We start from the raw sequence: 25,444 nt of genomic DNA on the forward strand, positions 1-25,444 counted from the left end.
TTATGTCGTTAAAAAAGAACATAATAAATGCTAAGAATCAGAGAAAAGATCAACAAAAGTAAAAGCTGATAGATTATCGATGAAAAATCTCCAAAGTGACTAAAACATTAGATTTATTATCACGGAACTGAGTACATTACGATTACAAAGTTTTTGGTAAGGGACGAGGGAAAAGTGTGTGATTTAAGGGAGATTTAGCTGTTGTTTCCAGTACGTGCAAGACCACCCTCGAATAACAAGGAGGGTGGTATTGGGAAGTGCTAGAAACAACAGCCAAATCTCCTTTAAATCACATTTTTCCTGTGAAAAAATTCAATTCATTTTAAAACCGAAAAGGTTTCTACCATGTTTTCCATTGCATATTGCAGGGCGGGAGGGGGGGTCAGAATTGGTCTGGAGTGTGGTGGTGTGTGTGTTCAAAAACTTAACGCAACACAAACGTACTAATTTGGAGGAGAAACCAGATCACTGTAATATCTGTGGCAAGTCATTCTATCAAAGACGTAACTTCACTACTCACACAAGAGTTCATTGAGGGAAGAGGCCATATCACTGTGACATCATTGGTGAATCATTCTCTGTTAGTAGTTGCCTAACTAGACCCAAGCATACTCAGACACTGGAGAAAACCCCCTTCAGATAAATATCTAGTGCCATTGACATGTATATTGGTATGTGTGTGTGTCTAGGACAAAATTAATTTTCAGGAGATGTTATTATAGTACATGTGTCTACTCCCTCATAGAAACCTCTTGAAAATAGATGGGATAAATATAATAGTTCAGATAAAGGATCGTCATCATCCGCTTTCCATGCTGGCGTGGGTTGGACGGTGCAACTGGGGTCTGGGAAGCCAGAAGGCTGCACCAGGCCTAGTCTGATCTGGCAATGTTTCTACGGCTGGATGCCCTTCCTAACGCCAACCACTCCATGAGTGTAGTGGGTGCTTTTTACGTGCCAGACGAGGCTGGCAAATGGCCAGGGTCGGATGGTGCTTTTTACGTGCCACCGGCACGGAGGCCAGGCGAGGCTGGCAAACAGCCACGATCGGATGGTGCTTTTTACGTGCCACCGGCATGGAAGCCAATCAGGGCGGCACAGGCAACGGCCACGTTCGGATGGTTCTCTTATGTGCCACCAGCACTGGTATCACAGCTAGTTTCCATTCATGTTGATCGATTTTGATTTTTGATTTTCTCCTGCCTCAACAGGTTTTCACAAGTAGGGTTTTGTGTCCCAAGAAGGAAAGGTATGCATAAGTGGACTGAGGCCATGGGTGATGGTCTCACTTGTCCTGCCGGGTCTTCTCACGTACAGTATACTTCCAAAGGTCTCGGTCTCTAGTCCTTTCCTCGGTGAGACCTGAAGTTCGAAGGTCGTGCTTCACCACCTCATCCCAGGTTTTCCTGGGTCTGCCTCTTCCTCTGGTTCCCTCAACAGCTAGGGTGTGGCACTTTTCACACAACTATCTTCATCCATTCTCACCACATGGCCATACCAGCACAAACGTCTCTCTTGCACACCGCAACTGATGCTTCTTAGGTCCAGCTTCTCTCTCAAGGTACTTACACTCTGTCGAGTATGAACACTGACATTACACATCCATCGGAGCATACTGGCTTCATTTCTTGCGAGCTTACGCATATTCTCAGCAGTCACAGCCCATGTTTCACTGCCATGTAACATGGCTGTTCGTACACAAGCATCATACAGTGTGCCTTTTACTCTGAGCGAGAGGCCTTTTGTCCCTAGCAGAGGTAAGAGCTCTCTGAACTTTGCCCAGGCTATTCTTACTTGGTAACCTAGGTAATGGAAGCTATCAACTATTTCCAGTTTTTCTCCCTGGAATGTAGCGGAAGTTGCTCTCTGCGCAATTTAAGTGTTTATTGCTCCTGAGCATCTGCCACATACAAAAACTATCTTCCAAGTTAGCCTTCCCTTGACGTTGCTGCACTGCTTGTGTGTCCATAGCTTACACTTGGTGCATCTTATAGTGTTTCTACCTACGCCTTTCCTACAGATCGAGCAAGGCCATCTACCTGAAGGCGTTTGTGACTTGTCTACCTTCCTACTTATTAGGACTTTGGTTTTAGCTAGGTTGAATCTAAGGCCCTTTGATTCTAAAGATGACTTCTACAATTTATGAAAACAGAAATGTCGTAAATTTGCACTTTTGAATATCTGCCTTTTAAACATACCTGATGTCTTATATTATTTTCGTATTCTTTCAGAAAATCACATGAAATTGGCTAAAAAGTATTTTTTTACTTTTAAAGAATCATCAATATGTATCGTGTTTGAAAGACTCTGCAAAGATATTCTACAAACGTATTATCCTGCTTCTATAAAACATTGCTGAATTACAGTAAAATATTTCCTCTGAAAGAGAAAGCATTTCTTTACTTCTGTGTCTTAAATGTGCAAGAGATAATTTTATCTTTTAAATATACTTTGATAGATTTACAAAGAGTATTTGCGACATTTTTAAATATTGGCATTGATCACATTTAGAAGAAATATAAGAGAAGTGATATTTGTTTGGAATAAACTATAAAAACAAAAAGAAGAAAAATATCCATAAATTTTGGTAAGAGGAGAAATATTTTTGAAAAGTTGTTGATCTGTACAACTTGAAGGTTCAGTTTTATTTTTCTTGAAGAGATGTCGGAAGAATTAGGAAAATCATCATATGACTGTGACATCTGCAAAGAGTCATTCTTAGAAGAAAGTAAATTCAATCAACACAAACAAATTCATGCAGGGGAACAACAATATCACTGTGATATCTGTGGTCTATCATTGTCTGATAGGAGTAGCTTTGCTCGTCACAAACGTATTCATACAGGGGAGAAACCTTATCACTGTAGTATCTGTGGTAAATCATTCGTAAGTAGCAGTCAGTTAACACGACACATACGTACTCATACAGGAGAAAGACCTTATCCCTGTGATATCTGTGGTGAATCCTTCTCTGCTAGAAGTAGCTTAACTGAACACAAACGTATTCATACAGGGGAGAAACCATATCACTGTGATATCTGTGGTAAATCATTCTTAAGTAACAGTCACTTAACACGACACATACGTACTCATACAGGAGAAAGACCTTATGCCTGTGATATCTGTGGTGAATCCTTCTCTGTTAGCAGTAGCTTAACTAAACACAAACATATTCATACAGGGGAGAAGCCATATCACTGTAGTATCTGTGGTAAATCTTTTATTGAAAAGAGTAGCTTAACTAAACACAAACGTATCCATACAGGGGAGAAGCCATATCACTGTAGTATCTGTGGTAAATTATACTCTATTTACAGTCAATTAATTGAACACATACGTACTCATACAGGAGAGAAACCTTATCCCTGCGATATCTGTGGTGAATCATTCTCTGTTGGCAGTAGTTTAACTCGTCATAAACGGGTTCATACAGGAGAGAAACCATATCACTGTGATATTTGTGGTAAATCTTTCTCTCAAAGCAGTAGCTTAACTAAACACAAGCGTATTCATACAGGGGAGAGACCATATCACTGTGATATCTGTGGCAAATCATTCTGTCAAGCAGGTAACTTAGCTACACACAAGCGTATTCATACAGGTGAGTAACCATATCGCTGTGATATCTGTGGTAAATCATTCTCCGAAAAGGGTATCTTGACTACACACAAATTTACCCATCATGGTGTAAAACTATATCATTGTGATATCTGCAGTAAATCATTCTGACAAAAACATCAGTTAATTAAACACAAGTGCATTTAATTAAACACAGGTGCAAAGGATCCATAGCACAGTGACATTTGTTGTATAACATTCCCTCAGAAGGACAAGCTTGTACCTCAGGAAAATCTCTACACATGATTGAAACGATGTTATGAATGTGATATCTCTAGTAAATCTTTCAACTCAGATCATCCATTATTGAATCAAAAGAGCATTGACAGAGGAAGGAAAACATATGACTGTGATGTTAAACCTGAATCATTCTTTCAAAATGGTGAATTGTTTGTACACAGTCCTATTAATATGAAAGATATAACTGTAACCTAAGCTATTCGTGCTAAATCAATCTATGAAAGTGATCAATTATGAAATGTAAATGCATTCATACAGAAGAGGAACCACGATGATGATGATCCTCATCATTTAAAATTCACTTTTCCATGCTTCTATGGATCAGATGGAATTCATTGATGGAGATTTTCTACATCTGTATACCTTTCTTGTGACCAATCTTCACCTGTTTCCAAGCAAGGAAATATCTTCCCTGGTGAGACATATTTTACACAGAAGGCTGGTAGTGAACAACTGCATCAGTATGATGGTCATGATGGTCCTTTATAAGCATCACGTGGTATCTAGGCAAAGGAACACACACACACACACACATATGTATGTCTCAAGAATTTCTTATAGGAAATATCTTAAATGTTTTCTCTACGTGTAAATGTTTGTAATTCCTATTAGGAAATGAAACACATGTAATGCTGAATAAATAATATCAAACTTTTCTCAGGTCTCCTTATGTGATTTGTAATTGCCTTGCAAAAAATATTGTCCAAACCTCCCACAAAAATAATACACACACACACACACACACAGACAGATGTGGTGGTGAGTGCATAGTGAAAACGGTTTTGTCTTTTCATTGAAATAAATTTTTGTATCACCTACAAATTGAAATTTGTATTGGCTCTGACCCATCACCTTGGCTTATAAGTTACCAATGATACGGTTTCAGTGTATGCCATGTTCCTTTAATTTTTTACTCACTCGAAATTGTGACTCCTATATTTTACTATAAAATTTTTGTTTTCTAGAAGAAAAATTTGACCATTTCAATTTCAAAATGTAATTTTATCTGTTTATGGGGGAAATGGAAAAATAAGAGTGAATATTTATTGTATGAGAGCTGAGTGTATAAAATTGTGCATAAAATATATAAGCTATATGAAGTGCATTGAGTCATTATTATATTCCAATTTCCTTCACTTTTCAATGAATAAGAGATGGGTGACTATCTTTTGATACAGACACAACACAGGCTACACTTTCGAGGTTTTAGATAAAGTTTTCAGAAATAACCGAATAGGTTTGCTATTAATTTCATGAAATATTCACAGGTCCCACTAGTTTAAGAGAATCATGTGGTGAGCTGAAGGTAGAGGTGAAGAATGAGAGACAAAGTGGGAGGGAGAAGTGTTAACGATATGTGGTGAAGAAGGAATACTTATTACTTGGTTAACAGGTTAGCTGAAGGGAAAAATGAAGAGAAAGAGATATGTTTAGGATACATTATTTGTGAGAGAGTGAGGTTAAAGAGATGGACGGTGGAGGCAGATAGGGTTTGTATTGTTAAAAGTTGATATAATCAAAAGACCTGAAATGAAACAAGTTTTGTTCCTGAAACTTATAGTGATGATGATGATAGTGGTGGGTTGATTGCGAAAAGGAATTTCTTTTTTTTATAGAGACCGTTACTCAACACTTGCGCTTTGGTGCAATTATTACGGATGCCAAGTATATTTAACAAAGCTAAAGTTATGAATGCTATAAGAATGCAAATGAACCTCTGTTTCTTAAATAGGTCCTCTTAATTTTTTTAATTAATAATAAACTAAGGTGGCAAACTGGCAGGATCGTTAGCACATCGGGCAAAATGCTTAGCTAGATTCTTCTGACATCATTTATGCATTTAAATTCTTCCACAATGGACTTTGTCTTTCATCCAGAGATGGGTTTGATGAAAATGAGCCCCTTTTGAGCACTGGAATTGAGATAATCAATTCAACACTTCCTGTGGAATTACTGCCTTGTGCCAATATTTGGAAACTATTCCAATGTCTTCGCTCTCACCCGAGGAAATGCCACAACCATTTCAAAAATTATCAAAGAACCTTCCGGTTCAGAGAACTAGTTGTCATCATACCACTTTTCTCCTCCTTTGTACGGTCACACCTCGAATACTGCTGCCCTTTGTGGTCTCCCCATACAAAACAAAACATCTCGAAGATTGAATCACCCCAGAGGACACTCACTAAACGAATTGAAGGCATAACTGCTCTCGATTATTGGGACCGCCTTAAAGCCTCGAAACTCGACTCTCTCCAGCTCCGCCGCAAGCGGAACGTCATTTGTATGATGTGGAGAATATACCGCCCTGAACATAAGTTTCAAGGTTCATACAAGGCTGCGACCACGGACCATACGTCCCCTGCCCAATTCAGGATCACAGCATATAGGTATACTGCAACAGAATTTCTTTTCCTCAACAGGCCCTGCCCTGTTTAACATTGTCCCAAAAGAGGAAAAGGATCCCATCACCTTTAAACGGAGTCTGGACAGATTTCGACAAGGAATACCGAATAAACCACCCATACCTGGATACAACTCACTACTTGAATGGACCATAAACAAAACTTGACTTAAACAGGATTTAGATAATCCTATCAGGTGGTGCTATTAAGTTAGACATGGCCTGGACCAATCTTTAGTCGAAACATATCTAAGTCTAATTTAAAATAAAGTAGATCCGCATTTAAAGAATGAAGTTAGTTCCCCTTGTTCGTAATTAATTCTTCATCCTGTTTCTGATGCACCTTGATTGTTTGATCAGTTCCACTTTACGACTGATATTTAAGAGGAAAACCAACTAAATATATACATGAAATATATAAAGAAGCAGATACGGTATTTTTTTTATTACATTGACCAGAAAAATATGAAGTAACGTTCGTTGGAAAAAGGAAGAAATTCTCTTGAAGCTGTCAGTGTCCGCTCTGACTCGTTGACTCTCTCTTTATATCAATTACTATGTAAGTATTATAAAGACATTTCTATTGTATTAAGTGTCATATTACGTACATCTGTTTGTTTTCTTGTGTTGAATAAGTGAAAAGAAAGAATCTCACCAAAGAAAGACGAAATTATATGAAAGTAAGGCTGTTCTTTTAATAATTAGGATGTAATTTTTAAGAAAAGATGGGGAATGTATAAAAGTACGATTGTGCACTTGAATTACTGAACCGAAAAGGCAATATCCGTTTACAGACGAAATGAAAGGGGTTTGAATTGAAACACTAGAAAGTACCTAATTTGACCAAAAATAAATATAAAAACCCGTTTATATAATCTTTTGCTCGAAAATTTGTAATGAAGATATAAAAAAATATCGACATGACATATATATAGACATAATAATCAAAAAGTCACTGAGAATGGTTTTAAGTGTGGTTTCACATTTTTATACTTAGGAAATACAAAACTGAATTAAGAGGAAGCATTATCTTATTTGAGTCATTATGTCGTTAAAAAAGAACATAATAAATGCTAAGAATTAGAGAAAAGATCAACAAAAGTAAAAGCTGATAGATTATCGACGAAGAGTCTCCAAGGTGTTTAAAACATTAGATTACCATTTATGGTAAAATTTTACTGTTATATATTTGCACTTTTGAATATCTGCTTTTTAAACATAATTGATGTCTTATATTAATTTTTCGTATTCTTTCAGAAAATCACATGAAGTTGGCTAAAAAGTATTTTTTACTTTTAAAGAATCATCAATATGTATCATGTTTGAAAGACTCTGCAAAGATATTCTACAAACGTATAATCCTGCTTCTATAAAACATTGCTGAATTACAGTAAAATATTTCCTCTGAGAGAGAAAGCATTTCTTTACTTCTGTCTCTGAAATGTGCAAGAGATAATTTTCTCTTTTAAATATACTTTGATAGATTTACAAAGAGTATTTGCGACATTTTTAAATATTGGCATTGATCACATTTAAAAGAAATATAAGAGAAGTGATATTTGTTTGGAATAAACTATAAAAGCAAAAAGAAGAAAAACATATTTTGGTGAGAGGAGAAATATTTTTGAAAAGTTGTTGATCTGTACAACTTGAAGGTTCAGTTTTATTTTTCTTGAAGAGATGTCGGAAGAATTAAGAAAATCATCATATGACTGTTACATCTACAAAGAGTCATTCTTAGAAGAAAATAAATTCAATCAACACAAACGTATTCATACAGGGGAGAAACCACATTAAGTGTAGTATCTGTGGTAAATCATTCTTAAGTAGCAGTCACTTAACACGAGACATACGTATTCATTCAGGAGAGAAACCATTTCCTTGTGATGTATGTGGTAAATCTTTCCCTGAAAACTGTAGCCTAACTCAACACAAACGTATTCATACAGGGGAGAAGCCATATCACTGTAGTATCTGTGGTAAATCATTCACTAATGACAGTCACTTAACTCGACATATACGTATCCATACAGGAGAGAAACCTTATCCCTGCGATATCTGTGGTGAATCATTCTCTGTTGGCAGTAGCTTAACTCGTCATAAACGTATTCATACAGGAGAGAAACCATATCACTGTGATTTATGTGGTAAATCTTTCTCTGAAAATGGTAGCTTAACTCAACACAAACGTATTCATACAGGGGAGAAACCATATTCCTGTGTTATCTGTGGTGAATCATTCTATCACAGAGGTAACTTTACTACTCACTCAAGGGTTAATACAAGGGAGAGGCCATATCACTGTGATATCTGTGATAAATCATTCTCTGTTAGTAGTTGCGTATTCATGCAGTGGAGAAAACCTCTCCGTGATATCAGTGGCAAATCATTCTTTCAAAGAAGTAACTTAACTACTTACACAAGGGTTTATACAGAGGAGAAACCAAATCATTGTGATCATCATCATCGTTTAGCGTCCGCTTTCCATGCTGGCATGGGTTGTATGGTTCGACTGGGGATCTGGGAAGCCAGAAGGCTGCACCAGGCTCCAGTCTGATCTGGCAGTGTTTCTACAGCTGGATGCCCTTCCTAACGCCAACCTCTCCGTGAGTGTAGTGGGTGCTTTTTACGTGCCACCGACACAGGTTTCAGACGAGGCTGGCAACGGCCACACTATGATATGTGGTTGATCATTCTGTGTTGGCAGTAGTTTTGCAGTGGAGAAACCAAAACCATATTACTATGATATCTGTGGTAAGACATTCCCTGAAAACAGTCGCTTAACTATACACATATTCATTCATACTGGAGAAAAACATGTTCACAGTTATATCTATGGTAGGTCCTTGCTGGTTTAAACAGTTCTTTCCTTATGAAGTGGATTCATAACACAGTGATATTTGCTGTATAACATTTCCTCAGAAGGGCAAAGGAGAGAAATATCACTGTGATATCAGTGCTTAATCATTCTATCAAAATGGAGAATTATACACAGTCATATTAATATGAAAGATAAAACCATACCCTAAGACATTTGTGTTGAATCAATCTATGAAAATGATCAATTATTAAAACATAACTGCATTCATACAGAAGAGGAACCACGATGATGATGGTCCTCATCATTTAACATTCGCTTTTCCATGCTTCTGTGGGTCAGATGGAATTCATTGATGGAGATTTTTCCAGCTGGATGCCTTTCTTGTGACCAATCCTCACCTGTTTCCAAGCAAGGAAATATTTTCCCTGGTGAGACATATTTTACGCAGAGGACTGGAAGTGAACAACTGCACAAGTATGACGGTCATGATGGCCCTTAACGAACAACACATAATATCTGGACAAGGGTACACACACACTTATGTATGTCTGAAGAATTTCTTATAGGAAATTTCTTACATGTTTTCTACACATCTAATAGTTTGTAATTCCTATTAGGAAACGAAACACATGTAATGCTAAATAAATAATATCAGACTTTTCTCCATTGTCCTTATGTGTTATGTTATTACTCTGCAAAAAATATCATCCAAACCACACACACACACACACACATTATATATATATAGGCGTAGGAGTTGCCGTGTGGTATGTAGCTTACTCACCAACCACATGGTTCCAGGTTCAGTCCCACTGCATGGCACCTTGGGCAAGTGTCTTCTACTATAGCCTCGGGCCGACCAAAGCCTTATGAGTGGATTTGGTAGGCGGAAACTGAAAGAAGCCCATTGTATATATATGTATATATATGTGTGTGTGTATGTTTGTGTATCTGTGTTTGTCCCCCCAACATCACTTGACAACCGATGCTAGTGTGTTAACATCTCTGTAACTGATAGAATAAGTACCAGCATTACAAAGAATAAGTCCTGGGGTCGATTTGCTCGACTAAAGGTGGTGCTCCAGCATGGACGCGGTCAAATGACTGAAACAAGTGAAAGAGATAAAGAGTATGTAATAACCAGCTTCTTTGTTCAACTGATATACTTTCATTAGTTGGAGTGATGGAGCAAGAGTGGGAGGGAGGGAAGACGCAGAGAGAGGGGATCTTTCTTATAGTAATTCTTGTTTCTTTATTATTCACAAGGGGACAAACAAGGACAGACAAACGGATTAAGTCGATTATATCGACCTCAGTGCGTAACTGGTACTTATTTAATCGACCCCGAAAGGATGAAAGGCACAGTCGATATACTTATTTCTTTACTACCCACAAGGGGCCAAACAAGGACAAACAGATCAAGTCGATTCTATCAACCCCAGTGTGTAACTGGTACTTAATTTATCGACCCTGAAAGGTTGAAAGGCAAAGTCAACCTCGGCAGAATTTGAACTCAGAACGTAACAGCAGATGAAATACCACTAAGCATTTCGCCCGGCGTGCTAACGATTCTGCCATCTCGCTGATCTTTCTTATAGTAATTCTGCCTGTCAATATGTTACTGAACCCATCAGTAATGCTTTCATGTGATCAGTGAAAAAGAGGGAGAGAGGATAAGGCAAAGAGTGGAGCCGAAAGAGAGAGAATTGATTGAGGATGAAGCATGCATGGCACGTGGTAGGGGGGAATGTAATAGTTATTTTATGGATAAAAATGTTATTTTGGAGGTCGCTGCCACTTTTCAATTTTTTCCATTTTTGTTCCTATTGATTCCATATTTGGAGTATTGGTATAGTTTTGTAAGGCAATCATTGACATGAAATTCTTTTTATAGTTTGCAATCTTGGGTAATTTTAGCCATTTCAAAGCCACAGATGTATAGGTGCTTGTTTCCATAGTAACAAGCCAGGATATTTTCGGTTTGAACAGCAGTTTTTCTAGCGGTGTCATATGAAATTGTCACCCATAATTATGACCCTAGTATCAATCTATTGCATTTCAATCTGATTTAGGGTTAGGGGTGGGGGGAAGGGTGTCTTTTTTCTTCACAAATGTAAATAAACCCAATCTGTTTCTTAAACGAGGGACATATTCATACGGCACAGAATGTTTTTTCACCTCAATAGACGTTAGTGATTGGTTGAAATTGCAGAAATTGAAGAAAAAAACAACAAATATCTTACAAACCATAGAATTTTCTCAATAACGCCAAGAGAAAAAGATGTTTTATAAACACATTCTACCAATATACGAAGTTTAAAATTTTTTAGTTACCTAGAAATTATGTTAAAAAACAGCCATTCAAACCGAAAAGATCTGATAATTTTAATATTTGAGGCATTCATCTAATTTTCCATGCAGAATTTCTTCAGTTAAATTGCTTCTTCCACAGAAAGTTGTGATCTTTTCGGTTTGAACGGCAGTTTTTTAAAATAATTTCCACGTAACCAAACACTTTTAAACTTCGTATTCTGGTAGAATGTGTTTATAAAACATCTTTTTCTCTTGGCTTTATTAAGAAAATTCTATAGTTTGCAACATTTTTGTTGTTTTTTTCCTTCAATTTCTGCAATTTCAACCAATCAATGACGTCTATTGGAGGTAAAGACATTCTGTGCCGTATGAATATGTTCCTCGTTTAAGAAACAGATTGGGTTTATTTACATTTGTGAAGAAAAAAGATACCCTTCCCCCTGACCCTAAAACAGATTGAAATGCAATAGATTGATACTGGGGTCATAATTAAGGGTGACAATTTCATATGACACCGCTACAAAAAACTGCTGTTCAAACCAAAAAGATCCAAAAGTTGTTTTTAAGTTACAATGGCTTAAAGTTCGATTATATTTACTCATTCACAAAACAGGGTTTGGAAGCTATCATTTTGAGCATGGCAACACATGTCAAATATTTGTGAATCTGTATTCTTCACACGGTAATTTTACTTTTGTTTCAGTCATTCGACTGCGGCCATGCTGGAGCACCGCTTGCAGTAGAACAAATCTACAACTCTCTCTCTTCTCTTTCCCCTCCTTAATTCTTTTGTTCCTCTTTTTCTCTCTCTTCTCTTCCCACGTGACCGATAGGCCAGACTGCTAGCCCTCTTTTTGTGTCTGACCACGGTCAGTGCAGCATCGATATTCTTCCCTGTGTTTGTGAAAGCACTGTATCTCTGCCGTAAGGCTTCATTTCCACACACACACCAGCTGAATTTAATTCGTCCCCAGTCGAAAGACACCTGTTGTTATGTTCTGTTATTATTAATATTTTTATTGTATTTTGTATTTATATTTGTGTAACATCGTCTGCCTTTCCGTCCCTGTTTTCGTATACATTCGATGCTTTCTTCCAAGGAATCTAATGCTCTTAGCTTAGTTTTTCCTTGGGGCTGGCCAGATTGGAGCAATCTCAAGATTAATCAGCTGAAATTGCGAAGATGATCTGGTTCTTTACTGGGGATAGAAAGCTTCAAATAACCCGTCCTTGTTTTTCATAAAGGAGCCGTACTTTGGTGTGAAATAATTTTTTCCACAGGCTTTTTTGAGTGCATTCAACGATGCTCAGTCCAAACCCACCACCCGCCACATTCTTCCAGAAAAGAAAGGGGGAGGGGTGGTGGGGGACCTTGGAGTTTCCCCACCAACAGAGTTTTGTTTTGTTTTTTTTCAGGGTTATTTTACATGTTTTCAATGTATGACATTGAAATTATACGTAAACGGCTCCTTTCCTTAGAAAAAGAAAGATTCTGCCGCTATTTCTTGCATGCCCTGCTACCACATAACAGCTATTTTGGGTCCTTTATCATAAATAGCTGTTATATGGTAACAGGGCATGCTAGAAATAGCAACCAAATCTTTGGAGGTGAGATACATTGAATGCACTTGAAAAAAACCTATGGAAAGAATTTATTTCACAGTGAGATTATGAACAGGTCTTTTACAAAATATTTACAGTATTTCTAAAGCTATTTTCACTTTAAAATATTTTTTAAATATACCAAAAAATTTTCATAATGGTATTCAATAGAAAATAATAAAAAAATAAAATTGTCTGTTTAAAGAAAGCTAAAATATAGATACAAAAAAGCAAAAATAGAAACATTTCCTGTAAAAACAACTTTTTTTGTTGGCAAGTTAAGTCATAATGTGTTTAACCGAAAGGCTAGAAATTCTTCCTTTTCAGGGTTAAGTTATTTTTGGTGTATTTTCTCAATATGCACTGTTTTGGGTATTTATACCCCGCAAAACTCCTAATATCTCAAGAACCAGTTGTCCAATTCACGCGAAACTTGTTTTATTCCGTTTGTATTCACGTCTCAGGAAAGTCTTAATTCTTAGCATTTTCCCCATTATGTGCCATTTTGGCTATGTACCATTGGAAGCAAGATTGAAGTTCATTTTTAATGTAATATGTGTGTGTGTGTGTGTGTGTGTGTGTATAGGTCTGCCTACTTACAACTGCAATACAAGTATTTAGTTCTGAATAAACCATTATACTTGGCACTTGTTGGCCAGGAAAAAGGCATTGATAGAATTCGTCAGTTGGCCACACACCAAGGTTCAACAGAACCTACTGAAGCAAGCCAATGTGCTTCTGGCATTATCACAGGCAAGAGCAAGAAGTCGACATCAAAGTTCGTACTGTTTTCAAATTTTAGCACAAGGCCAGCAATTCCACGTGTGTGTGTGTGTTTAATTGAATATGTCGATTCCAGTGCTCAACCGTTGCTTATTTCCATCAAACCCCAAAAGGATGAAAGACAAAGTCCACCTTGGCAGAATTTAAATGCAAATGTCATGTCAGAAGAACCACAGCTAAGCATTTTCCCCAATGTACTAACGACCCTGCCAGTTCACCACCTTAGTTTATTATTAATTACTAGTGGGACCCATGTAAATTCTACAGAATGAAAGAAATTAAGAGGACCTATTTAAGAAAGAGAGGATGATTTGCATTTTTATAGCATTCATAGTTTTAGCTTTCTTTGAATATACTTGGCATCTGTCTACATCCAATTCCTCACAACACCATCGGTGCCATTTTTTTCCACTTTTTTATTATATCTTCTTAGTGTTCCATGCTCTAGATCTGTGCATCTTTTCTCAGGCAGTTTGCAACTGTGTCTCTTGTGAATCCATAGTTTAGGCTAAATTAATCCTTAGAAACAAATATCAATCTCTTAAGTGAGAAGACGATAAATAACTGCACAGAAGTGCAAGTGTTGAGTGATGGTCTCTATAAAAAACAAAGAAATTCCTTTTCACTATCAACACACCACCACCATCATCTCTCTCTCCCTCTCTGTTCCTTTCTTTAATATCAACATTAGAACATCACCCCTCTGCTAAGATTATAATTCTAACTCATCTCTATATCATGACCATCAGCTAGCTTTTTTAACCATAAAATAACTATTACATTCCCCCTATCACATGTCATACTTGCTTCTTTCTTAGTCTTTTGTCTCTCCCTTTTCTTTCTTTCTCTATTTGCCTCACTCTTTCTCTTATCATCTTTTCTCTCTCTACCCCCTTTTCTCTAATAACCTGAAAGTGTTACTGACGAGCTAAGTAACAGAATGAGAAGCAGAATTATTATAAGATCACCTTACTCTATTTCTCCACTTCTGTCCCCACCCTTCATTTATTCCAATAATCTAATGAAAGCATAACAGCTGTACAAACAAGCTGGTTATTATATATGTACATAAATATTATTTTTGTCTGAGGTTTGGATAATATATTTTTCAGAGTAATTACATATCACATAAGGAGACTGGAAAACAGTTTGATAGTATTTATTCAGCATTACATGTGTTTCATTACCTAATAGGAATTACAAACTTTTAGACAAAGAGAAAACATGTAAAATATCTCCTATAAGAAATTCTTCATATATACATATATACATGTGTGTGAGTGTGTGTGTGTATGCACAAGTGAGTGTATCTTTGTCCAGACATTATGTGATGTCCGTCATACTTCTGCAGTTCTTCATTTCCAGTCCTCTGCGTAAATTATGTCTCACCAGGAAAAATATTTCCTTGCTTGGAAACAGGTGAGGATTGGTGACAAGAAAGGGTACCCAGCTCAGGAAAATCTCCATCAATGAAAATCCATCTGATCTATTGAAGCATGGAAAAGCGAATTTTAAATGATGATGATTATCATCATTGTAGTGATATGGTTCCTCTTCTGTATGAATGCAGTTATGTTTTAATAATTGATCATTTTCATAGATTGATTTAGCACAAATGTCTTAGGGTATGGTTTTATCTTTCATATAAATAGGACTGTAGAATTCTCCATTTTCATAGAATGATTAAGCATTGCTATCACAGTGATATGTTTTCCTTCCTCTGTCAATGCTCTTTTGATTCGTTAATGGATCATTTCAAATGAAAGCTTACCATTGATATCACATTCATATAGTTTCATTCTTGTGTAGAGGGTTTTATGAGATACAAACCTGTCCTTCTGAAGTAATGTTCTACAACCAATGTCACTGTGTTATGGATCAACTTCACAACGAATACACTTGTGTTTAAAAGTGTGATGTTTTTGTGAGAATGATTTACCACAGATTTCACAGCGATATGGTTCCTCTCCAGTGTGAATACGTTTGTGTGCAGTCAAGTTACTGCTAACAGAGAATGATTTACCACAGATATCACAGCGATAAGGTTTCTCCCCTGTATGAATACGTTTGTGGTAAGGTAAGCTATTACCATCAGAGAATGATTTACCACAGATATCACAGTGATATGGCTTCTCCCCTGTATGAATACGCTTGTGTTTGGTTAAGCCATCGCTTTGAGAGAATGATTTACCATAGATATAACAGGGATATGGTTTGTCTCCTGTATGAATACGTTTGTGGTTAGTTAAGCTACTGTTCTGAGAGAATGATTTACCACAGATATCACAGTGGTATGGTTTCTCGCCTGTATGAATACGCTTGTGGTTGGTTAAGGTACTGCCAGCAGAGAATGACTTACCACAAATATCACAGGGATATGGCTTGTCTCCTGTATGAATACGTTTAAGTTTAGTTAAGCTACTGCCATCAGAGAATGATTTACCACAGATATCACAGTGATATGGTTTCTCTCCTGTATGGGTACGTTTATGATGAGTTAAGTTACTGCCACCAGAGAACGATTTACCGCAGATATCACAGTGATATAGTTTGTCCCCTGTATGAACACGCTTCTGAATAGCTAAGCTATGAGCACGAGAGAATAATGTACCACAGATATTACAGTGATATGGTTTCTCCCCGGTATGAACACATTTGTGATTAGTTAAGTTACTGCCAACAGAGAATGATTTACCACAGATATCACAGTGGTATGGTTTCTCCCCTGTATGAATACGTGTATGTCGAATTAACTCACTGTGATGAGAGAATGATGTACCACAGATGCTACAGCTATATGGTTTCTCCCCTGTATGAATACGTTTGTGCTTAGTTAAGCTACTGCGAACAGAGAATGATTTACCACAGACATTACAGTGATATGGTGCTTCCCCTGCATGAATTTGTTTGTGTTAATTGAATTTACTTTTTGCTAAGAATGACTCTTTGCAGATGTCACAGTCATATGATGATTCTCTTAATTCTTCCGATATTTCTTCAGGAAAAATAAACCTGAACCTTCTTCAAGTTGTACAGATCAACAACTTTTCAAAAATATTTCTTCTCTCACCAAAATTTATGGATATTTTGCTTCTTTTTGCTTTTATAGTTTATTCCAAACAAATATTACTTCCCTTATATTTCTTCTAAACGTGATCAATGCCAATATTGAAAAATGTTGCAAATATTCTTTGTAAATCCATCAAAGTATATTTAAAACAGAAAATTATCTCTTGCACATTTCAGACACAGAAGTAAAGAAATGCTTTCTCTCTCAGAGGAAATATTTTACTGTAACTCAGCAATGTTTTCTAGAAGCAGGATTATACGTTTGTAGAATATCTTTGCAGTCTTTCAAACATGATACATAATGATGATTCTTTAAAAGTAGAAAATACTTTTTAGCCAATTTCATATGATTTTTCTGAAAGAATAGAAAAAATAATATAAGACATCAAGTATGTTTAAAAGGCAGATATTCAAAAGTGCAAATTTACGACATTTCTGTTTCCATAAATTGTAGAATATAGTGAGATTTTTTTTCTTTTAACTTTCTCAACACATCGAAACAAATAAATGTACATAATACGACACATATATAATAGAAATGTTTAAATAAATACTTACATAGTAATAGATATGGAGAGAAAGAGTGAAGGAGGAAGATGTGAGAACTGAAGTCAGAGTGGACAACGACAGCTTCAAGAGAATTTCTAGGTTTCTACAACAAACGTTAATTAATATTTTTCTGGTTCACATAATCGTAAATACTGTATCTGTTTGTTTAGACAGTTAATTACCAATCATTTGTATATATTTGATTGGGTTTTCTCTTAAATATCAGTTGTCAAGTGGAACTGATCAAACAATCAAGGTGAGTGAGAAACAAGAACAAGAAATACACTTAATGAGGAAGAGTTTTGACAATTATTTCTTTATTATGATTATACAATCATTACATAGAAGGACAAATACAGGACATACATGCAAAAAACAGTTAAGAGGTTCGATTAAAAATTTTCCATAACATTTGGATTATTCATTATAAAAATTCGTCTGTAAATTGTCCTTTAAATGACCAATAGAATATTATAACATATCATAAACTTTCGATCTTACCGAAGTTTTAAACCCCGGCAATTTATAAGGCCCCGCAGCTTTTCTTTCCTCTCCTCCCTCCATAGTTAAGCTGGGTTTCTGACACCCACCTTTTTTACCACTTCCTTCCATCTTTTCTCATACACACCCCGGGGTAAGATCCTCTTTTCCAGCCCCATTTTTCTCTTCAGATGATATCTGAAGTAAGTGAGCAAGCCGGAGCCCGAGACAAAGGATCCTATCGCGACTCCTTCCATTCTTGTACGCCACATGCATTCTTTTACTACTGCAACCGTGCAGTGAAAACATGCCTCACCTTCCTTCGAGAGTCCAGTTGGCGGTATCATCTTAATCATAGACTCAGCCGACAGCTGTACTCGTCCCAGATGCGATAACACGTGTTCTGCGTAACTTATCAAGTCTGACAACTTCCGACAGTGTACAAAAGCGTGCTGGACGGTTTCATCATCCAACCCGCATCTTGGACACGTCGGTGGCACTGAAATTCCGTGCTGCGATAACTTCTCGCGAACAGGTAAAGCATTCCTATAGCACTGCCAGGCCAGGGATCTTTGGAAATTATCCAAATACCCCGTCCTGAAAGTCTTTTTAAACAGGTTGGTAAGCTGGTCTTCGTCAAACCCCAGAGCCCCTCCTAGGACGTCGTCGTTCTTTGCCTCTACCAGCCTTCTATAAAATACCGAGGTGGTATTTCCACAGCCGGCCTTGCCCGCCTTGTGGATCAGCGTGAGTGCCTGTCGGCACTCCTTTTGCCATAAAGTCAGATTCCGTCTTTTGATGCAACCGGGTTTAAAATTCACTAAGGAGGCCAGTCTCGGGAAAAATTCCCCTGCCGGTGGACTCCACACCTTATCACCCTCCAGGTGGTGCCAGAGATGCTTCAGCCTCAACGCATGTCTGCGCATCATCAACCAAGGCATTCCTAACCCACCCATTAACGGTTCCTGGCAGCAAACGGAGCGCCTCACAAGTGGCTTTCCTCCCTTCCACAAAAAGCGGAAAAGGATTCGCTCCAACTTGCTAAGCCATGAATCGCTGCAAGGGACAACGGTCAGGCGGTAAGTGATTACAGATGCAATGAACATCTGTACCACCTCCGCCCTTCCTTTCAAGGACAGAAACCTTCCGGACCAGGTCCGTACTATGGCCTCCACCTTGCCCGTCACCTCACTCCAATTCCTCTCCGTTTGGGAGTCTGGCCCAAACCAAACACCTAGCAACTTAACAGGGCCATCCGTCCAGTTTCCTACGACACTGGACGATATCGACTTGCTCCTCGAGGTGCCGAGGCGCAAGCCAACCGACTTTTCCTTGTTAACCCTTGCTCCTGTGACCGCCTCGTATCCTCTGATAGCGTCTTCTACACAAGGTAGCTGGGCCTCATTGGACACGATGAGGGTGACGTCATCCGCATAAGCAGTAACCGTCCTCCCACCTCCGATCTCATCCGGGTTCCTTCCCAGCCTCTCCAGCTTTCGCAGCAATGGCTCGAGAGCCAACACGTACAAAAGTGGTGACAAGGGGCACCCTTGACGAACTGAACATTCGATCGAAAACGATTCCGTTAGGTAACTGTTTATCTGGACGGTAGACTTGATGCCGCTATGCATAGCGGAGATCCACCCGCAAAATTCAGGGCCCAGTCCAGCCGCTTCGAGGACTGTCGCCAGGTACTTAAGGTCTACCCTATCGAACGCTTTCCTTTGGTCTAAATGGACCATTACCCCGCCCTTGCCGGTTAATTTACCCACCCTATCTAAGGTGTAGCGTATAAGGTGAAGATTGTCCTGGATCGACCTGCCTGGAATTGCACATGTCTGTGCTTTCCCTACAAGTTTCTCCACGACAACCGTCAACCTTTTTGCCAACACCTTGGCCAAAATCTTTAACTCTACATTAAGTAGAGTTATGGGCCTGTAATTACTAATGTTATCCCCCTTGCTCGGGTCTTTCTGGATTAGCGTCACCACTCCCCGGCTTACAGAACTGGGAATTCTCCCATTCTGCTTCCAGTTCGTGTAGACACCTGCCAATATTCCCCCGAACAAGTCCGGCATACTTTGGTAAAACTCGTAGGGCAGACCATCCAACCCCGGCGACTTCTCCCCGGCGCATCCGGCCAGCATCCCCTCTATCTCCACAGGAGTGATCGCTTCTTCACAGCACTCCACCTCACGCCCCGAGAGCCGCGGTCCGCCGGCTAGGAAGTCCTTTAAGGCCCTTCCCTGCTCCGGCGCCACACCACCCCCAAACACGCGGGTGAAATGCTGGTGAAGAAACTTTTGCATCTCCTCCTGTCCATAGATCTTTTGTCCCTGTTCGTCAGTTAAAGACTTGATTGAGGCTTTGTTACCTCTCTGACTCTCTACTCGACGGGCCCATCCGGCAACGTTAATACCTTCTCGTTTCCCAGCGCGTAGCTTAGCTCTGACTCTGCAACCTTCGTGTTTGGAGTTAAGGTGACGGTACAATACCGTCCTTGCCGCCATCACTCCTGATGCAGAGCCAGCTTCCATTGCCTCGTTTAGATTCTTAACTAAATCGTCCTCTATCCTAGACCTATCTAACCTTAGCTGATTGCTAATTCTAATGGACTCTGAATGAATGGCTCTTTTGAGGGAGTGCCACCATCTATTGTTAATGATGGTGCCACACAATGCCCTCTGTACTAACACCTTAATCTGGGTACGGAAGTCTTCACAATTCAAAATAGCCTTGTTCAGCTTCCAGTACCCGGGTCCCTGTCTATGACACTTGTCTAATTGCATCCTACACATCACAAATTTGTGATCCGTGTAAGGCACAATGTGAAACTGTGGACAACTAAACGTATCCTTATCTCTTTTCTTAACGAATATCCTATCTAAATACGATCTGTGTGAGCCGTCGTTGTTACTCCACGTCCACTGTGGAACGCTCGACTCATCCAGTCGGTAACGGTCCACTATATCAAAGCTCTCTAGTAGACCCTTGAGGCTAGGGTTCCCCTTCCTATTGGTTGAGCCAACACTGTTGACCCACGCTTCAAGGACAGTGTTAAAGTCCCTTACTAAGACTACTAAAAAGGGCTCCAGGTTCCGAAAAAAACCCGTCTGCCTAAACTCATTCGGAGCGTAGACAGCTACCAACCTGAAGGACTGTTTACTTACGTGGGTCACATCCAGAACAACCAGCCTGCCTTCTGGGTCCAGGAAGACAGTACTTACCTGCAAGTCCAAGCTCTTCCTGAAAAGGACTGCCACGCCTCTGCCTCTTCCTCGGCTAGGAGAAATAAATTTATCGAAACCATTTAGAAGAGGCGAGAACGCTTGGGCCCCGTTCATCTTGGACTCGGTTGCAATAGCTATGTCCACTCCATGTGTCGTGAGGTCGTTCAGGAAACAAATTTGTTTCCATTTCGACCCCATTCCACGTACATTCACACAACTCAGCTTAGCCATTGTCGGTGAGAGAAAAAATAAATGAACTTACGGTTGAGAAAGGGAGCATGACAGTTTAAATCTGCCCGCTTCCCCTTCTTCCTCCCTTGTGGTCGTAGCTGCAGGGCTCTTAACCGGCGTTGCCACCGGGCTCTGGGTAGGTGTGGTTGCCGGGGTTATAACAAGTTTACCCTCCAGTACTTCCTTCGTTACATCTCTTATCAGTCTATTCTTCAGATGTTCTTGTAGTATTTCCTCCTTCCACTCGTCTTCCTTTATTTTTGCGAAGTTGCTTTTGTGTCTGTAGCCTTGCTAAATAGTTTAAATTTGGAAAATTTAAAATATTTGTATACCCTATCGTTATTTTCGTCAAATGCTATGATCTTATCATTTTTTTTAAAAAACTTTTTCAAATCTAGTTTTATGGGGAGGGGCTTGGCGAACTGTTTTCCAATGAATACAGTGCCGTGGGGGTAGGGCTGGGGAATTTGCTTTGTATGTATGTCTGCGGTGCTTGCTGATTTTTTCCTTGTTTGGGGAGGGGAGTCCAGGGTGTTATCTTTTTTTCTTTTGTGTGTCACCTGTGTGTAATTCATTCGTTCAATACAATCCTCCGTTTCGGTTTCTTTGCTTGTCGTCGTCTTGGGTTCTTTTTCCGCCTTCTCCCCTTCAGTGTTTGAAGCACTTTGAGGAGGGGCTTCGTTGGTTTTCTTTTTTTTTAAACAGTTCGAGCGGACGTGACCCTTCTCGTCACATTTAAAGCACCTAGGTCTGCGTCCCTCCACTGATACTCTCATGGACGTTCCATCCTCATTAAATACCCTATCGGGCAAGTTCTCCAATATCTTGTTTTCTGCCTGAACGAGGAGTTCCAGCGTCTGTCCCTTCCAGCGTACCTCCTCTTTCCTTCTCATCTGCAGAATCGAAATTTCCCCCTCTACATTGTGCAGGACCGCCGCTGCTACCCACATTATTTCATACCCTCTCGGTATGTCCTCTACCAGCAGTTTAGCTGTTCTTTTTCCCATATACGAGGGTAGCAACATGATATCATCATTTTTCAGGGTCATTGATGACACCTCTCTTGCTACCTCAGCCGAGTCAAAATGTGCTTCAACAGTAGCGCTGCGAGCACCTCGAACAACATGGCGAATTTTGTCCCACACTGGGGACAAGCACTTTTCGACTAACTCGTTTCTGACGTCCATGATTTTTTTTTCTTTGTAGCTATACACTTTGTATATAACTGTCTTTTCCTTTATTTCTTGTACCTTCGCTTGCGGCGGTACAAGTTTGATTTCGTTTCCTTCCATTTTTACTAAGTTCCGAAATTCGAATAGTTGTTCGATCTTGAATTCAACGTCTATCATGGTTCCGCCTACCGCGGCCGAAAAAGACTGTTTTTTTACTTCAGTGTCCTTTAATTCACTTGTTCCCATCGCGGGGAAGTCACTCTTCGACGCCAACTCGAAATCCATTTCTCAAAAATGTTTCAAAAAATTACCTCGAAGGTAATGACAATTTTAAACAGAATTACCGTTACACAACGGGAACTGTTCAATAAACGATTAACACAAACAACGATGAACAAAAAATCGAACTCTCTCAACAAAGAGGCAGCAAAATTCTCAAAACGTAGATGAAAAAGGTGCGGAAGAGTTTTTACAATGAACAAAGGGAACTAACTCCAGTCTTTAAAGAATTGCGGCTCTACTTTAATAGATTTGGGATTTTGTGAAAGAGATTTCTTCAATATTCGGCTTCATCACTATTATTGTTATTATCACCAACCCTTTTCCGACCTTTTCCTTTTTGCGGCCACATGTGGAAATGTTCGAGTGTAGTGAAAATTTCAGTATTTGAGGCATCCCTATAATTTTCCACGCTAAATTCCATCAGTTAATTTGCTTCTTCCACAAAAAAATTTTTTAAAAAGTTACTATGGTTTAAAGTTTGATCATTCTTACCCATTTAGAAAACAATATTTGGAAGCTGTCATTTTGTTCAAGTAAAAAAAGGGGTGTGAAATATCAAATTATTGTGATTTTGTACTTTTTACACGGAAATTCATACGATTCTGCAAATACGTGATATAAAAACCTTTGTTCAATTAAAAATCAAATTACTTTTAACTATGCACTGTCCATCACCATTTCCTCCACCACAACCATTATCTCTCTCTCTCTTTGTGCCTCAAATCTCACCATCAGAACATCACCACTCTGCTAAAATTATATTGCTAACTTCTCAATATCATCAACTTCAACTAACTTTTTTAACCATGTAATAAATATTATGTTCCCCCTATCACATATCATGTACGCTTCTCTCTGTCCCTCTTCCTGTCTTACTCTTTGCTTTAATATATGGGTGCTTGAAACTCTCAGAAGAGAATTGCTGGGACCAGTATTCCGTTTGGGATATGCTTTTGAAATGGAAAGAAAGCATGCCCTTTTTTGGAAACGACTTGTGACTGGAGATGAAAAATGGATTGCATGTTTAATGTTGTGCAAAACTGATCCTGGAGTTTGCAGAAATATCCCCCAAGCAACCAAAGATGAATATCCATGGCAACACACCTGTGCTTTGTGTTTGGTAGGATCATAAAGGCATTAATATGACCTTCTCCCATAAAACCAGACCATTAATTCTGATGTGTTCTGTCGTCAACTGGCTAATTTGAACCAAAATATATCAAAGAACTGCGCCTGGAGATTACCAACAGAAAAGCATTAGTCTTCCAACAAGACAATGCCCAACCATTGTCAAAAAGAAAGGATTCACCCTATCTCCCTCATATTCCTTATAGTCTTCATTGTTATCATTTTTATGCCGTATGTTTTTTAAACCAATATTCTTTCATCAGATGCATTCTTAATTGAATTCTTTTCTTTTTGCTTTGCATCTTGTACAGATTTAAGTCTTTAATTTTATAAATATATATTTATATAATCTTTTAGTTGTTTATCCATTATCCAAAAACAAAAGGTCCCGGTCACTAGTCATGGCCTCGGTGTCTAGTGAGGCAATGGATTGGGTTATTCCTGAAACCAAAACACTCTAAAGTGGAGCCTGTATTGTGTCTGCATCAAAAGATAGTCGCTCATCTGCTATTCACTGAAAACTGAAGGAAATTGGAATACGGTAATTACTTAATACACTTTATGCACAATTTTATAGACACAGCACTCATAAAATAAATATTCGCTCATATTTTTCCAGTTTTCTCATTAACAGAAAAAAATTACATTTTAAAATTTACATGGGCACAATTTCTTATCTAAAACATGAGAAGTGTATACTAAAAAAATTACTTTATATGTAAAATATAGGGGTCACAATTTAATGTAACATGGCTTATTTGAAAACCACATCAGTGGTAACTTGTAAGCCAAGGTGATGGGTCAGAGAGCCAATACACATTTCAATTTGTAGGTGTTGTAAAAAAAACTTAGTTCAAGTAAAAAAACAATATTACTTTTCACTCTGTATTCACCATCACAACCACCACCATCATCTGTCTCTCTCTACCTTTCTTTAATCTCTCCATCAGAACATCACCCACCTTCTAAAATTATATTTCTAACTCTCCTCTATATCACAACCTGCAAACTAAATATGTCCCCCTATCATGTCATGCACGCTTCTCTCTCTTCCCGTCCCACTCATGGCCTTATCCTTTCCCTCTCCCGCTTTCTCTCCAATCACATGAAAGTGTTACTGACGACCTAAGTAACGTAACGACAAGCAGAATTATTATAAGACCACCTTCCTATACTTTTCCCTCCCACTCACCCCACTACTCTAACTAACATAAATACACCAGTTGAACAAACAAGCTTGTGATTACATATACACACGTACATTATTTTTGTGGGAGGTTTGGATAATATTTTTTGCAAGGTAATTACAAATCACATAAGGAAACCGGAGAAAAGTTTGATATTATTTATTCAGCATTACATATGTTTCATTTCCTAATAGGAATTATAAACTTTTAGATGTGTAGAAAACATGTAACATATATTTCCCATGAGAAATTCTTGAGACATACAACAGTTTATGTAAGTGTGTGTGTATGTGTCTGTGTATTTGCCCTTGTCCAGATATTATGTGATGTTTGTAACG

General features: G+C 38.5%; 2 protein-coding genes across 2 annotated transcripts; both read left to right on the forward strand.

The window, feature by feature from the left end:
• Positions 1-3,177: 3,177 nt before the first annotated feature.
• LOC118768381 (zinc finger protein 679-like) lies at positions 3,178-4,514 on the forward strand (the record flags this gene model as incomplete). Its single annotated transcript, XM_036514742.1, has 1 exon — positions 3,178-4,514. A coding segment is annotated over one exon (432 nt), but the record flags the coding sequence as incomplete, so codon positions are not given.
• A 3,486-nt stretch (positions 4,515-8,000) lies between these two features.
• On the forward strand, positions 8,001-8,829 carry LOC118768296 (zinc finger protein 879-like; the record flags this gene model as incomplete). Its single annotated transcript, XM_036514482.1, has 1 exon — positions 8,001-8,829. A coding segment is annotated over one exon (816 nt), but the record flags the coding sequence as incomplete, so codon positions are not given.
• Between the last annotated feature and the right edge of the window lie 16,615 nt (positions 8,830-25,444).

The sequence above is a fragment of the Octopus sinensis genome, linkage group LG28, assembly GCF_006345805.1.
Source record: "Octopus sinensis linkage group LG28, ASM634580v1, whole genome shotgun sequence".
Classification (NCBI taxonomy): domain Eukaryota; kingdom Metazoa; phylum Mollusca; class Cephalopoda; order Octopoda; family Octopodidae; genus Octopus; species Octopus sinensis.